At 35.3% G+C, this 18,792-nt stretch overlaps 1 protein-coding gene across 1 annotated transcript; it reads right to left on the minus strand.

The window, feature by feature from the left end:
• Positions 1–6,198: 6,198 nt before the first annotated feature.
• LOC140165149 (patched domain-containing protein 3-like) lies at positions 6,199–14,794 on the minus strand. Its single transcript, XM_072188590.1, has 3 exons — positions 14,596–14,794; positions 9,477–10,740; positions 6,199–7,991 (listed from the first exon to the last, which is right to left on the minus strand). The coding sequence occupies exons 2-3, from the start codon at positions 10,480–10,482 to the stop codon at positions 6,199–6,201; spliced, it is 2,799 nt and encodes a 932-aa protein (XP_072044691.1). The 5' UTR covers positions 10,483–10,740; positions 14,596–14,794.
• Between the last annotated feature and the right edge of the window lie 3,998 nt (positions 14,795–18,792).

An 18,792-nucleotide genomic window follows, 5' to 3' on the forward strand; every position in this document is an offset into this window, starting at 1 on the left:
TTTCCTTCCAGACATGAACGTCATTTTTTGTTTCATTAAAGAATAATCATGCATAGCAATGTTGAATAGAAGGGCCTGTGGCTTTACATAGTAGGCACCAGACAGTATTCAAAAATTCTGTGTCAAACACACCAGAACAGTAGTATTATTTAGTCTATTACTGTATGCTTAGTGTTCAATGATCCATGACTTACGTAACCATGAACTTTCATTGTCTATTGTAGCAATTTTTCCAGTTTATCAACTCCTTTTATGGTAATTTAACCATAGCGTGAATGAGCGTGCTTTACCTTTATTGTATTAGGTGGAATGGGCTTACACAGAGAGTCTGCATCCCATGTACAGTATTAACTTGATGTCTGGCATAAATTAATGTTATAAATATGACTTTATGAGAAACAAATATTGCCATGAAATTGGACACAGGAATTGAGAATGGCTTTTTTGAAAACTGCCTGGAAAAGTATGTAAATTCGGCCTTATAAGGCCCAAAACAGGCTGAAAAAAATTTAAATGTGTAAATTTGGACAACAAAACTGCCTGAATTCAGGCAAAAGCCTGAAAATTTGAATGTCTGTGGACAAATGTTGGAACACTGAGATACCTGCTGGTATCCCCCCAAATAGTGTTTGCAACTATTGCAATTTCCCTCTATCTGTAAAAAAACATACTTATTGTTATGTTAAATATCTCTATACATATTTGCCATAATTAGCATCATTTGCACTTAAGTCAGTAACTTTCAGGGGGTGCTTTAAAGCACAGTTAAAGTAATGAAATGAAGACAAATTTGGGAATTTATACATTATTTGTAATGAAATAATGGTGTACGTATGTAAAAATGGTCTTTTATGGAATTTAGTTGTATACAAGTGCATTGAAAATTGGGGGGGGGGGGTGATTTATAGATTTGTTGTTTGAAAATTCAACAGGGGGTACTTATTAGGGGAGATGTGCTAGATTTGTTGTTTGAAAATTCAACAGGGGGTACTTATTAGTGGAGAAGTGCTAATCAGGGCAAATATGGTATGACATATTTTGATTTTATTACATCATACATACTAAACATAGTTACAAGTCATCATCCAATATGGAGATGGGGACACATGTTATACAGAGTATTAATTTCTTATTACAACAGACAACAAAAGAATTCAGATACCAATTATTTTCACTCCTGTACACCTGTAACTATAAGATATATGCATACATATGTGTGTTATAATTAGACCAAGCAGCCAATAGCTGCATCTTTTAGCTCAAATTTAAGACCTCAAAATTAGTTGAAATCAGTCGAGAATCGACAAGAAATTAGGATGTGATGATCCAAAATCCCAAGGAAGATGCAAATTCAAAAGTTGCAATTGCTCAGTTGGATGCGCTATTGATTTGTACACAAATTGATTTGTACACAAATAGTTCCAGAACAAGAAAACTAGTTTCCATTGATTAGAACATTACAATACCACTTTCGATTTCATTCCTTCCTTGGGATTTTTATCACCCGATTTCAACAAATGAGATCTTAAATCAGAGCTAAAGGGTACAGGCAGTCAGAATTAATAGGTAAATTTTCACGGAAAAATTTTCTGGACACGTGACACCCATGGGCGCAGACATATTAGCATTATGGAATGCGACCCCGAGCACAGCGGTGGTCTTCCAATGTATTTGAATAGGAAGAATTCCTCATTTGATGCAAAATAAGTAACTTTGTCGCAAGTTAAAAATATTATGGTAAGAGTTTCCGTCGATAAATATTTTCCGTAGGTAGATATTTTTGAAATTACGTTTTGATGATATTGTGAAGAAATTAAGATTGCATGATATTCAATAAATTTGCAATACACGTAATTTCTATCGACATTACTGACCAAGAATACTATTCCAATTCAAAATTACTAAGACTTGAATAGCGAGGTCACTGCCGGGGGTCAGAGATCAGGCTCGAGGTTACACTTACATTGATACGCATTGGTCACATCACATGTCCAGAAAATTTTCCCGTGAAAATATACCCATTAATGTTGACTGACAGGTATTGGCTGCTTGTTTAATTGTGACATATTTGACTTTGCTTAGGATATACAGGGGTGAAAATAACTGGTACCTTAATTATTTTGTTGCCTTTACTTGAATTGCTTTAAATTGATTATGAAATCAGACTTTGGTAATAATATCTGCTATCATCAGCTCATTTTTTAGGTTGCTTGGTCCGGCACACACAAGTTATGTGTGCAAACTGCATTATGGTTAGGCAAAAAAAAGAAAGGTTCGTCTCAAAGCTCGCGCGCGCGTTTGTAAAATCGCGCAATTTGAAGAAAAAAGAAATGCGGAAATTTTTGTTATTTTAAATTTTTTTTTTTTTATTTTTTCGAAAAATTTCGGCAAAAATCAGATTTTTTTTCTCAAAATACCATAAAAATACCAAGTCGGGAATTAAAAAAAAAAAAAAAAAATCGCATTTGTTTTCAAGCCGCTTGTGAGCTTTGAGACAAACCTTCTTTATTTTGGCCTTATATTTATTTGCATCAGGTCCAAAACCATGTTGGAGTAGCCTCTTAGAGAATTAATCCTTAGATATGAAATGAAAGAGATGTGCAAATATTGCAAATTACGAAAATGATAATGTACAGACACAAATGAACCCTGCTTTGTTTAGTATATATACCTAGCACATTCTGAAAGGAAAGACAGACTGTTAGACCGGGCCCAGAGGCCAACTACCTCCTCACAAAATTGAACGTGTCCCAATATATTTCTAGACTCTTGGTATTACACAAGCCTATGTTTAGTAGATTTGTTTTTGCAACTAATAAAATAATGAAGAAATACATTGCACATACTGATAACGCTCATTGCAACAATTATAATGCTGCTTAAATGAAAAGTTAAAAAATGTTTGTTCTTTACAGCCTCATACAATGTTTGTTCTTTACAGCCTCATACAATGTTTGTTCTTTACAGCCTCATACAATGTTTGTTCTTTACAACCTCATACAATGTCATCTTTGGAAAAGTGAACACATGCACCATAGAAAAGAACAATTGCACTATCAGTTTGGTATATATTGTGTTACTTGAATAGTAAAAAAGGGAAATATTTCCTTTGCAAACTATTCAGGCGGTAAATAATATAGTAACTTAGATCCTTAGTTCAAAATATTTCTATCGCTGAGCGCAATATAAATTGGGCTCTATGAACCACTGCGTTTAAAATCTTATTTGGAAAAATTTAAAAACTTTCATTAAAATGAGTTTAAAATGTGTAATGGCATGCATTACTTCAACTTTTTTACAAAAACCTATTTCCAAAAACACTTGGGGAACCCCCCAAAAAAAAAAATATTGAAAAAAATTAAAATTTAGATGTCATTGAAGCAAAGCCTATAGATCTGTGTATTAAAAGTGCAAATGTTATGCACTGAATAAATGTTATATTGTGAGAAATGTCAAAATAAGTGGTTCATTTTGCCAGCGGTAAAGACAAGTAGACTACATAAAAGTGACAATTTTATAACATTCAAACCATGTTTTCTAGAATGCAAGTTAATGCATTTTAGGGACCATTCAGTATTTATGCCAGGGGGGTGTGGGAGTTTTAAAATGAAAAAAATTAACAACAATTTTGCATCCCATGTTCGGATCCACCCTTAAAACTCTCACCCCCCTGGTGTAAATATTGAACAGTCCCTTAGAACTGGTAGCATTGATAATAAAGTTCACAAATATATTTGGTACTGTAAATCATAATTGCATTGCACAGTTGCAAACTTTCCGGGTGATCCTTGGTTTTAGAGGTCTAATTATTTTGCCCAAACGCTAACCCTAACCCAGATCCTAACCCCAACCCAAAAATTTAGCTTTATCCCTACATGTAATTCCAATTTTTGCCTTAACCCTAAGCTAAGTAAACCCTAACCTTAAAATACACAAAATAATTTAGACCCCTAAAACCGAGGATTCAGATTGCCATATAACTTAAAATAATATGGGTATATTAACTGATGAATTCCACAATCTATAGATTTTCTGCATTTTGTAATTTGCAAATTCAATCCCTCTATCTTTGATAAAGATACTGCTGCGATTGAAAGCTCGGGCCATTACCCAAAATTAATCACATGTTGGCAAAAATTCAACATAAAATGATTCAATTTTTGCAGATAGTGCATGGCTTTTAATATGCTGGTACTGAGGGATGCAAATTACCATACAATTATTATAAGAATTAAATATCAAACTTCAAATGCACATGATGTAAGCGCTGGTTGATTGCCTTGACCATATGTGACATGATCAAGGGGAATGAGTCACATGACGACCCTGGTCGAAAATGAGTTGTACATATTTTTCCAAAGGGGACATTAAGAGCTTTCAGAAACTGAAAACCCTGTCTTGATGTGACTTTTCTTTGCGAAGTTACATCAATTGATCAGTCGCTGAAAACAATAAAAAAACAAAAGAATTTCAACACTTCCTTTGCCAATATCTCAAAATCAATATTATACTAAAATGCAGTAAACCTTTGACGAGCGCGTATTGTAAGGATACATCGCGTATTTACTGCGTTGCACGCTCTTGTCTCTGATTGGCTGCTGAGGCGATCTGTTGTTGCCGAGTAGAAATTTATGAATGAACTGTGCGCCGTACGCGTTGTTAGCGCCGAATTTGCAACATCACGGTAGTCGCGCTCGTCAAAGGTTTTCTGCATTTTAGTATAGCGACATCCGACTCATTTCCCTTGATCGCATCACATATGTGCTACAGAAAAACTGGGACAGGTCACAGAGAATCAAGTCAGCCTTCCATTCATCTATGAGGGAGTGTGGAATTCACCTAGAATTATATCCCGGGGGGGGCACTCAAGTTTGGTTTTGGTAGGGACGTGCTGCTGAGATTTTGGAAGAGGACCCATAAATATACCAATTTTTCAAGAAATTTGGACCCATTTATATACCAAAAGTCAAAATTTTCGGCCGAATTTAACCAAAATTGTCTTGGTTTTTACAAATTTCCCAAAATTTTGGAAAAATTTTGAAAATTTTGGCTAGATTAAGGAAAAATTGGGCTGTTTTCCGAAAAAATTGAGAATTTTGAAAAAAGGACCCATTCATATACCAAAATAGGCTTTGAAAAAGGGGTCATTGATATACCAGAGGGCAGAAAATGCTACCCATGTTTGCGGCACGTCCCCGTATGGTCATTTGTACTGAGTACCCCCCCCCCCCGGAATTATATCCCATTGCATTGCTCATGCTAGTTTTGCTAACTACATGCACCGAAAACAATAAATGACAAACCTTGTCATTTCCCAGGTCATTTCCTTATTAATGTGTCATAGCTGCTTATAAAAACACAAGAAGAGAGATTTGTTCATGCAGCTCAATTCCCAGTCCAAATAAGCAACACATAAAAACTTTTACACACCTATAATTATTATGGCACTATTAATTAATTACTGTTAGCTGTCTCACACAAACCACAAAGTTTTCTTCAAACACCTTCCTCCATCAACAAAGTTTATGAAATTTGCAAGTTCATTTTTGTTCAGAATTGGTACACAAATAACCTTGTAATTTTTAGACTTACAATCTTGTCTCTCTGTTAGGGTCCAATTTCAAATCTGACTCCCTTCTATTGCATTGTTTTTTAATAGCAATGTCCACTGATGTACCATCAATGTCCACTGATGTACCATCAATGTCCACTGATGTACCATCAATGTCCACTGATGTACCATACTGATCTTGTTTATCAATGTCCTCATGATTACACTGTGTTTCCTCATCGGCATTATCAGTATCATCCGACTTAGTCTGTTCTGTGCTCTGTGACTCTTGATGTTCATCAGAGCAATGTTTATGTTTACCCTTTTCAGAGTCATCAGTAGGTTCTCCACTGTATACATACTTTACAGAGACGCTCATATGATGCAGATTGCCGGATGGTACCGCACCATACAGCAATGGATTCACCACCTGATCTTCTGCAACAACATCATCCTTCAGCAATTGCATGTTCTTTGATAAGCATTCAGCCGGAAGAAGCACCAACTGCTTCTGAAATTCTGTTAAGTCTCTTTCGCCTTCACCACCTGGTGCTAGCTCATCATACAATGGCTGAATGCATAAAGTCGGCACTTGTTTTGCATCGTCGCTTAATAACGGCGCTGATGATTGTGTTTTTGTAACATCATCAGGAGCAACCTTTTTGCAATACAGTCCACTTTTTACTTTCCATTTGCTCCCCTTTGCTATCAGTCCATGTGATCTGTCCAGTGATCACTTGGGCACCATTTTGGTACACGCTGCCTTCCATAGTTTTTGTAAAAGTGCACGGTTTCTTTTCTTGTGCATCAACAGCTGGTGCTACAATAAATTTTTCTGTAGTACCCTTATCTTGATCCTTCAGTGCTTCCTTCTCTTTTTCATTCTTCTCTTCTGTAGATTTTGTGCGAATAGGAATGAAGATTTTCAGAAAGACTGGTAGAAACACTAGACCATGCAGCATACCGAGAGTTATTACTAGAAACATTGTTTTGAAGAATATACGATAGCTCGACGCATCGGTTGTGGATGTTCCTACGCATGCAAGGATGGTAGAAAGTCCGCCTTGAAGAATGGGTAACCCTAGATAGAACAGCGCGTATCGTACTCGATCACGTTTGTTCTTGGCAGGAGCCGATATGAACGAATAACATATATGCGCGGAGAAGTCCACGCTGAAACCGACGCAGAGGATAAGATTGACCATTGAAACATGATTGAGAGGTATATTCCATATCGACATGAAGCCTAAGACGCCTATGATGATAGAGGCAATTGCCGCGGTTACGATAAAAGCACAGACCGGATGAGGAATCAAGAAGAGGGCGATTATAAACATAGCGCCCCCTGCTACTAATAGATTATGTAGAGTATTTGGCCACATGATGATGTATTGGTCATAGAGGATAAAGTTTGCGTGGTACACGATTAAAGGCACTTGACATTTTTTGGCTATGTCTCTGAATTCAAGCATCATGTCGGCTTCACGTCGTTTATTACTCATATCTTTGGTGTATACTAAAAATTTTGAAGCTACAATACTGCTATTGTCATCGTTAAACACAATATCTAGATTATATTGTTGATAAAACGGATGGTTTAAAAACTCCTTTCGAAGAATGTCTATGAAAACGGGTTTCGACATGTTACCGCTTCGTCCGGTGCCTTCAAGATATCGCAAATATTCTCTAAGCCAAGATGTTGTAAATACAGACGATTCGAATGTATACTGGCTAGCTTCTAATTCATTTAAAGTATCCTCTAGAGACTTTTGTACATCGGGATCTGAATAGTCTGTTTCATCTGTAGCGATGACGTTTATTTCTGGTCCAAAATGCATGTAATATTGCTCTTGGAGGTCAAAGTATCGGACAAGATGGGAATCGTCTAACACCCAGTTGCGCTCTTGGAATCCTTCCTGCAGTAATGTGTACCCCCACATAGCTGTACCTAAATATGCGCAATAACCTATCACCACAACAATGGCCACGTAGGTCTTGTTCAAGAATGGACCATAGTAATCTCTGAAGAACTTCATAGCAGGAGTACCAGTGACTCCTTCGCTGGACATTGAATCCCCGGCGCAGAAGATACGGTAAGCTGAAGATTTTGCCTTTGGCTTTGGTTTAACCTTCCGAAAGGTGAAGCAATGCCTATTCTGCATTTGACGCTTTCCGGAGAAAACTAAACACGGAGCGAACAATATGAGCTGGAACAGGTAACACAGGACGATTGCAGTGACGCACGATTTTGCGAAATCTTGAACGGCACGGAAATCTGAGTAGATACCGATACTGAATGCGACCGCATCTGTTAGGGATGTGATGGTTATGGATAGAGCGGATTCAGAGAGACATTCTTTAATTCGGTCTTCCAAGGATTTCTGACTGCTTGTTTGACGCCAAGAACCGATGATGATGAAAGTGTCATCAAGACTTATACCTGCATGAATATAAAAAAATAGATCAATTACTTTAATAATAAAAGTTATGGGATTGGATATTAATGTTTTACATGTTTGCACAGTATTTTTTGTGGGAGCTGAGAGTACCAGACATATTGAATTGCATTCTGAATTCGAGAAATGTCCTGATGATATCAAATAATTTTTGAGTTTTTGAAATTTTTTTGTGATATAAATAAAAATTTTATGACAAAGTATAAAAATTTGGTATTTTTTTTAAATTCTTGATTTAACACTCCTCAAAGTAAACTTTATAAATCTAATGATATGTACTTAAAATGTATGTAGCTGGGATGAAACGCCGACGATCAATTGAAAATTTTGACCTTTCATATTGAAGATATGGATTTTTTCTCCAAAACAAAAAAAAAATGGAGGTCTTTTTGGGTTATAAGTTTATAAACAAAAATGGAAAATATGGAACAACATCTATAAGTATTATAGGTCACAGTTTAGGAACAAAATTCCAATCTCAAAAAGTTAACTTTGACCGATATTTTAACTAGTTTTTTACAAACGTAATGAGACTGTTTGACTGTCTCCCTAACAAAACGAAAAGACTTTTTGTTTGTTCCCTTACATAAAACTGGAATGGAAATGAAAAATTATCTTGATTTCCGGAAATTGTATAATGTGGTAATCTTCCTTGATGTGACATATTCATTTCACTTTAATCTTCCCTCCTGTCAAATTCCCTATTTCTTATATCATCCTCTTTTATTCATCATTTCCTTTCAATTTCATCTTCTCCATCCAAGTTTCGTTATTATTTGCTGGCAAAGCCTGATGTTAGAGCCCTTTCATCACTTAGCAACCTGGTTTCACTATGGACCACAATAGCCTCATCCCAATGGCATAGTCCAATAACCTCAATTACATAATCATAGTGCAAAATTTGACCTCAAATTTTCAAAGGTCATTCAATTAATGTACAAATGTATTGGGGTTTAAGAACTGTGCCCCTGATAGAGGAGCATGTTGTGGATCCTAGTGTTTATCTTTGAATCATAATCAAATTTATCACATCACAAATCCAAGCAAGTCAAAGCATGAACCAGAAACTGTAAGTTATTGAACATAATCACCAGAGGTGTACGGACCCCCCCCCCCAAAAAAAAACCTGGTCAAAATACCAGGACAAAATTTACTAAAAGTTGTAATGTGCATCAGCCCTTGGCCCAGTTTTAGAACACAATTTTAGCATTAAAAATGCAAATTTTCACACACATTTGTCCCGGTAAAGTCTTTTCAGAAGCGGCTCAGTGGGACAATTTGAAAATTGTTTCAAATTGATAAGTACAGATACACTGAAAATCAATGTTGAATGACTTTACCTACTTTGTGCAGCGCCATCCTATTGTGTCTGCCATATCATTAAAAGGCTAATTGCATTGAGTTTTGCATGGTTTGTAAAAACTATAATGAGTCTAGAATTCCAAATACAAAGGAAGTACGGTACTCACCAAGTATCAAAAATGGTACTGAACCAGACAGGATGTTATAAGGCACTTGTAGAAATCCCATCATGCCATAGGCGGAAAGAATAGCCATTGCCGCAGCAACCATTCCCATCAAACACAGAAGAGGCTGGCTCTGAACCCAGTTATTAGTACTCGCAGCTCCAATACAGAAGATCACCAGTACGATTCCTACCCACCATAAGCCAAACACCTCGCTCACGACGTTATCGACCTCTTGCAGCAACGTTTGAGATGTAGTCCACGAAATTTGAATGGTGTCGGATTGGAATTGAGTCACGATGCGCTTATATTCTTCTTCCCATGATGCACTTTGTCTGTCGTCTGCGTTATCATCATCTCGTAGAAAGTAGAACAAACGTATCGCTTGCGCTTTTTCCACATCTTGGATCTGTCCTAATTTATCAGGTGGAGTGACGCCACCAAGAGTACCTCCGTTAAAAAGTCGGAAACCGTTTGCTAGACTGGCGAATGGGTAAGTCATCTGGCGTTCTGATACTTCATCTGCATCGTAGTCGTAAAATGCGAGAATAGAATTATCAATACATCTTCCCTGCCATGACATGCATAGATCTTGGAATCTAACTGCTTCACCATTATCACCCATTACGGTAATGTTCGAGACGATGTCGTTGAATCGCAGCACTTCGCTGATTGCGTTTTCTTCAATCAACGACTGTGTACTATCAGTATGGGTTATAGTGACTGCACCGTATCTAGTCGATTCAAACATACGGTTAGGAAGCATGTTGGTATCATCTTGGTGCTCAAAAAGTGAATGCGCAATCTCTTTTTCCACCTTCCATCTGCCATCTTCAGGTGCCAGTAAATTCAAAGTATCTTTGTTGTATTCTAGGTATGACAGTCCACCAGCTAACAAGCAAGTTATTAAGATGGCTATTGTCATGATTACCAAAGGGAACTTTGCGACAATTCCGCCATACCAGCGGAAAAGCCTTCGCAGCGGTTTCTCAATGCAATCAAACTTCATGATGATGGAGGTTTACGTATATGGCGATTTGTAATAACGGAGAAATGGAATTCAGTCCAAAAGTTTTACACAGCTGATCTGAAAAGTGTCCAGATATTAGCAGACGATCAAAATGTGAGTTTGGAATGAAGTGTGCTAGAGCTGGATCGGAGTAGATTAAATTGAAGCAAGGACTCTACGTAGGTCTATGTTTGGAATTGAGTCAGTGCACTAGAGCTGGATCGGAGTAGATCAAATTGAAGCATGGAATCTATAAACCTGTATAAAATAATAATAAAACATAAGAAATAACATTAATTACATATAATATGATTTTTAGTCACAAAATTTTTAATTTGGTTATTGTTTGCCAAATATTATAATTAGTAACAATTGTCAGTTGGCAAACAACACTCAAACAGTTATGTAATCACATGGATTAGGCGCGTGAAAGTCGATTCCGAGTTTATCGTCCCCCGCCCGCGTCACTTTTTGGACACCAAAAACACCCGCGTCAAATTTTCAAAAATGCCAAAATAATTCATTATTTTCAAAGTATCAGTGTTTTCACCAGTTTTAGCAATTGGAAACATATATTTTTGTTTGTAAAACATATAAATTTATAACTTGGAACCAAAACCAGGCTCTTTTCTAGCTTTTCTAGTCCCTACCCATATAAAAACATGTTTATAAATAACATGTATGAGTGTGGCTTTAAATCAACACGCACTTTAGGTTAATAATGAAATCTGATGAAATAATGAAAAATGAAAAAGTCACCTCACCAACCTGGGAAAAAAAAAGGGACGATAAACTCGGAATTGACTTTCATGGGCCTTATCTACTATTTCCATGGTAATCAAAACCAGCCCATGCTACCTCTTTTCACACCAAATAAATCTTTGATCTGTCGAAACTATATCCCAAAATTGAAAATAATTTTTTTTTTATTGATCATAAACCCTTTCCTTTTAACCCTACCTTAACCATCTTTTTGGTCACATAAAAAAGTGCTTTACCTCCCCCGCTTCTCATTTTCTGAGATCAGTTAATAAAAAAAGCTATTTTTCAATTTTCGTAATAAAATATGCTTAGGTTTTTAAAATTTCATGGTAAAATTTCATGCTTCAAGCGGGTCCTCATTGTTTTCCTTGGAGATGCTGAAAACTGATGTCAAAAAATGCATTAAGGACTGGGGTATGAACGTTTGGACAGTATTTTTGTGGGACATGAGTCGAGAGCACATCAGAAATATCAAATTGCATTCTGAATAAAAAGAATGTCCTGATGATATCAAATAATTTTGAAATGCGTGGTATAATATACATTTTATGCAAATGATTAAAAATTGATATTTTTGATATTTAACCGTCCTCTAAGTAAACTTTATAAATCTAATGATATGTACTTTAGTGCATGTAGCTGGGATGAAAAGCCGACGACTAGATCATTAGATTTAGAAAGTTTACTTTGAGGAAATATTACACATTTAAAAAAATATCAAATTTTAGTAATTTGTCATAAAATTTGTATTATATCGCAAATTTAAAAAAAATCAACATTATTTGATATCAGAAGGGCATTCAGAAGGGCATTCCTCGTATTCAGAAATCAATTTGATATGTCTGATGTGCTCTCATGTCCCACAAAAAATGAGTGTCAAACGTTCATACCAGAGCCCTTAAAAAACAAAAATATAAAAACCTCCTCCTAAGTTTAAAAATGTGAAACTAATTATTAATTTTATGTGGCCTTACCAAGGCCCTCCCAATCCGGCTATTTTAATAAATATGCGTTAAAATTATATAGCCTAAAACAAAATAGTGAGTATCATAAATTTAGTTTTTTTGATATTTTCAGTATCGTATCGCGATCCAATTTTGTCTTTTTTTGCAGTTTGGTTGTTGTTTTTGTACATTGGTCATGATTGTAAAAAACTATTTATGTTTCTGTTTTTGAATATCACGAAGTACATAAACATTGTGCCTTTGACTGTAAAATATATATATATAGCATAGGACTTAGCTTACCAAATGTGTCTGAGACAGAATTGTTTTTGTTTTTTTGGCCGAAGGTCTGCGCTGGGAGACAATGACTCAGCACTTTTTTTAACAATAGCATTCTCTCAAAAAAGTACTAGCATGCCGATCACCAAAATGTTAGCGATGTGCGATTTTTCCTTGCCCTGCTGACAACTTCAGATTCAGAAGGTTCAAAATTCTTACAAAATTTATACAAGGAAGTCTTAGGACTTTTGTGTTACTGTTTTCAGGTTTTGGTGATCAATGAAGCGCAGATTATCTCAATAAATCCGGAGGTCATTTGAATACAACGGTGCATGGTATAGCCTAATAACGGTATTTGTTTGTATAATCTTGCAATATAACGGTATACTTTAAATGCATCCGGCCTTTCCCCATCCTTTGAAAATTAGTAGGCCTACGATATCTGACCAAATCTGGGGCAAACCCGCGGGAATACCTAATTTTTCTAAGAAATATATAATTTGCACAGTTAAAAGTGTTGAATTTGCATTTTTTTGGTATGGGTTTGCATATCTTTGGGACATTTTGGTCTACAGGTGGCAGCTAGAGTCGTCACGCTCTAAGAGAATAAAGATGTGCTATTAAACATGAGATCTATAATTATAAATCGAATGTTGCGTAGGGTAGCGGATAGGCCTAGTAGGTCTATTGATATGATCCATGATATGACAAGTCCGCGCCAAATTCGCGATTTTCGTGCATGCAGGTCGTATTGACAACAACATATTTTTCAATATAGTCCGGGAATAATTATAGTTCTAGTTGTCCTTGCTTTGCTTGCCTTGCAAATACGCAAATTGTTCCTGAAGTTTTCAATAGTTTTTACCAAAAAGACAAAACCCTCAATGACAAACAAAGAACTAAATCGCCAAGTGTTAAAATGACATCGACACTTCCCCTGTCTGAAGAAAGTTTGCTGACCTTCATGCCATTAGCGTTGTCTTATTATTATTATTGAAATTTCAACAATTACCAAGGTAATTATCTTAATTTTAGCAGGACTATATATATAATACTGGGCGAATTGGTAAATTTTGATTTATATTTTTGTATTACAAATTTTAATTTAATATATAAAGTTATATATATTTGTTTTGTTTTAAAAGGAACTCTACAACATTTTCTATGAAGTTAGCTCTTTGAAACATAAAATATTGTAAAATATTTGTAAAATCAATCCAAATTCTGTCAATTCACAGCAAAAACAAGTGTTTAGAAATCGAGGACAGATGGGTGTTTACGTTCCATATGATTTATGTGTTTATATCTTTGTCTAAGATCTAATTCTAAGTGTTTTTAAATAGCCTACTTAGATCTTAGACATCTAAACACATTTAAAAAATAATAAGTAGGCCCTTTTTAAAAATACTTGAATGATATTAACTTTCTACACAACATATCCTCGATTTTTGCTGTTCAAGTTCTCCAATTTCAATTTCATCTACACATTCTCTTTTTAACTGCCATTGTATAGGCCTATTGTTAAATTGTATTTCCTTTATACCTGTAATATATAGGCCAAAATATATTTTGATTGATATATCTGAGGTACAAAGCTATTCATGTGCTAAATATGTTCTTCTTTGTATGAATTCACATACCATGAAAGGCCAATGAATAAAATGCTGAACTGAAAGTGGAAGTTATCTATAAACTTGAACATGATGATCAAAATTATATGTGAAATATTCAGATTTAGATTTGTGATAGATCTATGGCTATTTATATACATCTTAAATATGCATCTCATTCTTAACTTTTTAATCAATAAGTTTATTTATATATGCCTACATCTATAGGCCCCCCTACTTCGCGATTGTGTTGAATACAATAGAGATTATAGATCTACCCTCATCTCATTAAAACATATTTCATTATCCTTATAATATTCCGATCCCATATTTATTAATAAAACCCATAAACCTCATATGCAGAAACGCACACGTGTACATAATCATGCCTTTGTTACCAATAACACAAATTTTGTGCCAACCAATTAACCTCACTATGAGTATGGGCTCTTCACATGCCGATACCTTATTATCCACAGGCGTAACAAAAATTAAACAAAAGACAGAAATTCACTTACCTTTCACTATCGGACACAGTGCCTCAAATTCAAATCCTTTCAAATAAAATCATCTCCGTGCCATTCATAGATAGTCTTTCCATAATAATACCATTAGACAATCTGTTCTCAGAAGCCATCTGCAAAATTCCTCTTCAACCCGGCGTAATCAGCTGATCAACTGATGCCCGCCTCTGCAAGCAAAATATTCTCTGCTTCACACTGCATCATATGGGCAAAAGTTTGTCGACCCTGCTATAACGGAAACATAGCAATTAAGGAGGCGTAAAATAGGTTATGCCCAGTGACCCGTTTTTGTTTGTGGTTTTTGATGAAAAAATGCCTCAAATAGAACATTATTGGAAAGTTGAAGTTTCATGTATATTTTCCATGGATTATAAAACAATACCGTTACTGTTAGATGAGAAATTTGTGAAAAAATTGTACAACAGAAAAAAAAATCATTCAGAACAATATGGAAACATTTTTTCTTGACAAAATAAACAAAAAAAACACTGGTTACATATCCATAAATATAGTCTTTTACTCGCGTATTAATTTTTCTTACAAAACACCATCTAATTTGATATCATGGAATAAAATTACCAACCATTTTGCCGCATGTGACTGTACCCGTTGCGCGACACCTTAAAGCCGGAGGATTGTGATGGCAAAAGTTTGTCTACCTTTCGCAATTTCATTTATTATAGATTCGCTGGGTGAAAGTTTGTTTACCTCATGACGTATGCTGACGCACAGCACACAACACATATTGAAGGTCTTTGTGATGGCTGGCTGGTGTGATGAAGCCTGTTTGCTATGATGTAGTGAGATGTGAATAAATATCTATTCTGATTCTAAAACGCGTCTGAGGATGGCCCTGAATTATTATTATCGTAGATGTTAATTTAATACTTGAAAAGGTAAATCGGATAAAAAAATGTTCAAGAGCGGGGGAAAGAAGGAGAGCGATTTAAACATGATTATTTTTGATTTCAAATCTATTTTGGAACCTTTTATTGTGGAGTATTGGTCTATAATATCACGACTATCGGAAAACCGAAATAATATTGATTACAATTGAGAAGTTTTTTTGAACAAATATGTATAATTGATTTTGAAATTACAATATAAATAAAAGAGCTTTCCCTCACATGACATGCACCTAATTTGTATTGAGGAAAAATATTTGTCTGCCGGTGCCACTGATGGTGGATTTGCTAATTTTAGTCTCCGGGTTTCAGTCATCAACATGACTTGTTTGTATATAAAAAGGGGGGAAATGACATGGCCTAGATTAGATCAAATTGTATTTGTAAGAAAATGGGAGCAAGGTCCGGGCCGCACAGCGCAGTAAAAAATAGAGACGAATAATACCGTTGGGGAAAAATACATCACGGTGTTTCCTCTTTTAATAATAGCTCTTTATCATCAGAAGCTATCAGATCTCTGATTACATAAATCATGGTCACCATAAGATCAAAGGATCAAACCTCTTGATGATCAAATTCACCATGCACCTTCTCTTTAGATTGAAAACGGGAGGGAAAATTACACAAACACCATTTTGTTGCGTAATTGTTATCATCATCTTCCACTTCATCATCAGTTGCTCCTGCTCTCACTGATGATGAAAGTTTGTTGACCCTCACCGCCGGCTGACTTGCATCCGACCTTTTTACATAAATGCACACATGATAGACTGTCATGAATCTTTTTGTTTATTGAATTACGAAAAGGTATTAAGGGCTCTGGTAGCAACGTTTGCACAGTATTTTTTGTGGGACATGAGAGCACATCAGACATCTCGAATTGCATTCTGAATACGAAGAATGTTCTGATGATATCAAATAATTTTGATTTTTTGAAACTTCGCGATAAGCCATGACAAATTTTATGGCAAATTATTGAAAATTGATCAGTCCCCGAAGTAAAATTTATAAATCTAAAGATAGGCCTATTTACTTAAAGTGTAGGCCTATGTATAAGCTGGGAAGAAAAGCCCATCGTTTGAAAATTAGGATCTTTCGTATTGAAAATCTAGATTTTTATCACCCAACACGTAAAAATTGAGGTCTTTTGGGGAAAAAATGTGTAGGCCTATAAGACTAAATAAGGTATTTAGGCCTATGTAATCGGTAATTTATATAGTATATAAATTAGCTCCATGTAGGGCCTATTTGAATGGGGCTTCAACTTCGTCAATACTGCTGTTTTCTTGATTTTTTTGGCCAAATTGTTTATTTCAAAAATATCAAATGACAATTTACATGAATTATCCTATATAAACAATTTTAATTTTAATTTTTTACACTTGCGCTTGGATCACTGAATGGGTCTTTAACGCGTTTTATATTTTTATACGGTATATTTAAACTATTGCATGTACGATATATACAAAAAGAAAAAGGGTTCAAATTTTAAAAGCACAACACGTTGAAATTATATAACACAATTCTAGACACGTGCTTTTCTCTAAAGATAAAATGTGTCATAGTTGGTGGACCAAAATGACAATATTCAGCTTTCAACATGATAGCGAGCGTTCTTTATTGATAGAGGGCGGCAGGCACCTGCCAGGCCCCAGGAAAACGCAGATAAAACCCTGCATAAAACGCTAAACCTGATAAACGCAAATTAGGCCTACAGGTTGTAACAAAAAAATGTATAGGGTCTACAATTTAGAAAATAGTACTATTAGGCAAACGTGTCACTTACTGATTGTATTGAGTTTTACTTGGTCGTCTTGGTCAGCTTGGGCCACTTTCGTGTCTTTGTGTAGCAAAAGGAGTTGAATCATGAACCACCTGGTCGGTGCTCTAGCTTAAAGGAGTATTTTCGTGATCCTATGATCCTCTATTTATGTCATTTTTCATTAGATATCCACGAAAAAAACCTATTCCCAAAATTTCAGTTGATTCCGATTTTGCGTTCGCGAGTTATGCATGATTAATATGTGTATTACACTGCTCCATAGACAATGCGTTGTAATTTCGTTCTGGTGTATGCACCAGAACGAAATTCAAATTTCACGATATCTTTGCTAAACGAATTAATCTGCAAGAAATATTTTGTACATAAACATTATGTAGCCAGAGGTTTCCAGTGATATAAAAATCTCAACTTTTTTGAGAAAAGTTGGGGATGAGGCTGTGGATCACGAAATGCCCTTTTAAGATGGGTAATTTTAAACAATGGGGCGTTTGAAGTGGTATTTTAATTATAAATTTTAAATACATGTATATAGATATCATATTATTTATTACTATAAAAAACCTTTAACTATTTTCTGCAGCTGTTTTCAGTAGATAGCAACTATTTATTGCATCTGTCTTCAGAAGATAGTGCCACTATTTATTACAGCTGTCTTCAGTAGATAGCAACTATTTATTATTAGCTGTCTTCAGAAGATAGCAACTATTTATTACAGCTCTCTTCAGTAGATAGCAACTATTTATTGCAGCAGTCTCCTGTAGATAGCAACTATTTATTGCAGCTGTCTTCAGTAGATTGCAACTATTTATATTTAGCGGTCTTCAGTAGATAGCAACTATTTATTGCAGCTGTCTTCAGTAGATAGTAAGTTTATTACAGCTGTCTTCAGTACTACTAGTAACTATTTATTAGCTGTCTTCAGTAGATAGCAACTGCTTATTGCAGCTGTCTTCAGTAGATATCAACTATTTATTGCAGCAGTCTTCAGTAGATAGCAACTATTTACTGCAGCTGTCTTCAGTAGATAGTAAGTTTATTACAGCTGTCTGCAGTACTAGTAACTATTTATTATTAGCTGTCTTCAGTAGATAGCAACTGTTTATTGTAGCTGTCTTCAGTAGATAGCAATTATTTCTTGCATCTGTCGTCAGTAGATAGCAACTATTTATTGCAGCTCTCTTCAGTAGATAGCAACTGTTTATTGTAGCTGTCTTCAGTAGATAGCAATTATTTATTGGATCTGTCGTCAGTAGATAGCATCTATTGCAGCTGTCTTCAGTAGATTGTAACTATTTACTATTAGCTGTCTTCAGTAGATAGCAACTATTTATTGCAGCTGTCTTCAGTACTTCTAGTAACTATTTATTATTAGCAGTCTTCAGTACAGCAACTATTTATTATTAGCTGTCTTCAGAAGATAGCAACTATTTATTACAGCTGTCTTCAGTAGATAGCACCGATTTATTGCAGCTCTTTAGTATATAGCAACTATTTTAGCTGTCT

This window comes from Amphiura filiformis, chromosome 11 (genome assembly GCF_039555335.1).
Source record: "Amphiura filiformis chromosome 11, Afil_fr2py, whole genome shotgun sequence".
Taxonomy (NCBI): Eukaryota; Metazoa; Echinodermata; class Ophiuroidea; order Amphilepidida; family Amphiuridae; genus Amphiura; species Amphiura filiformis.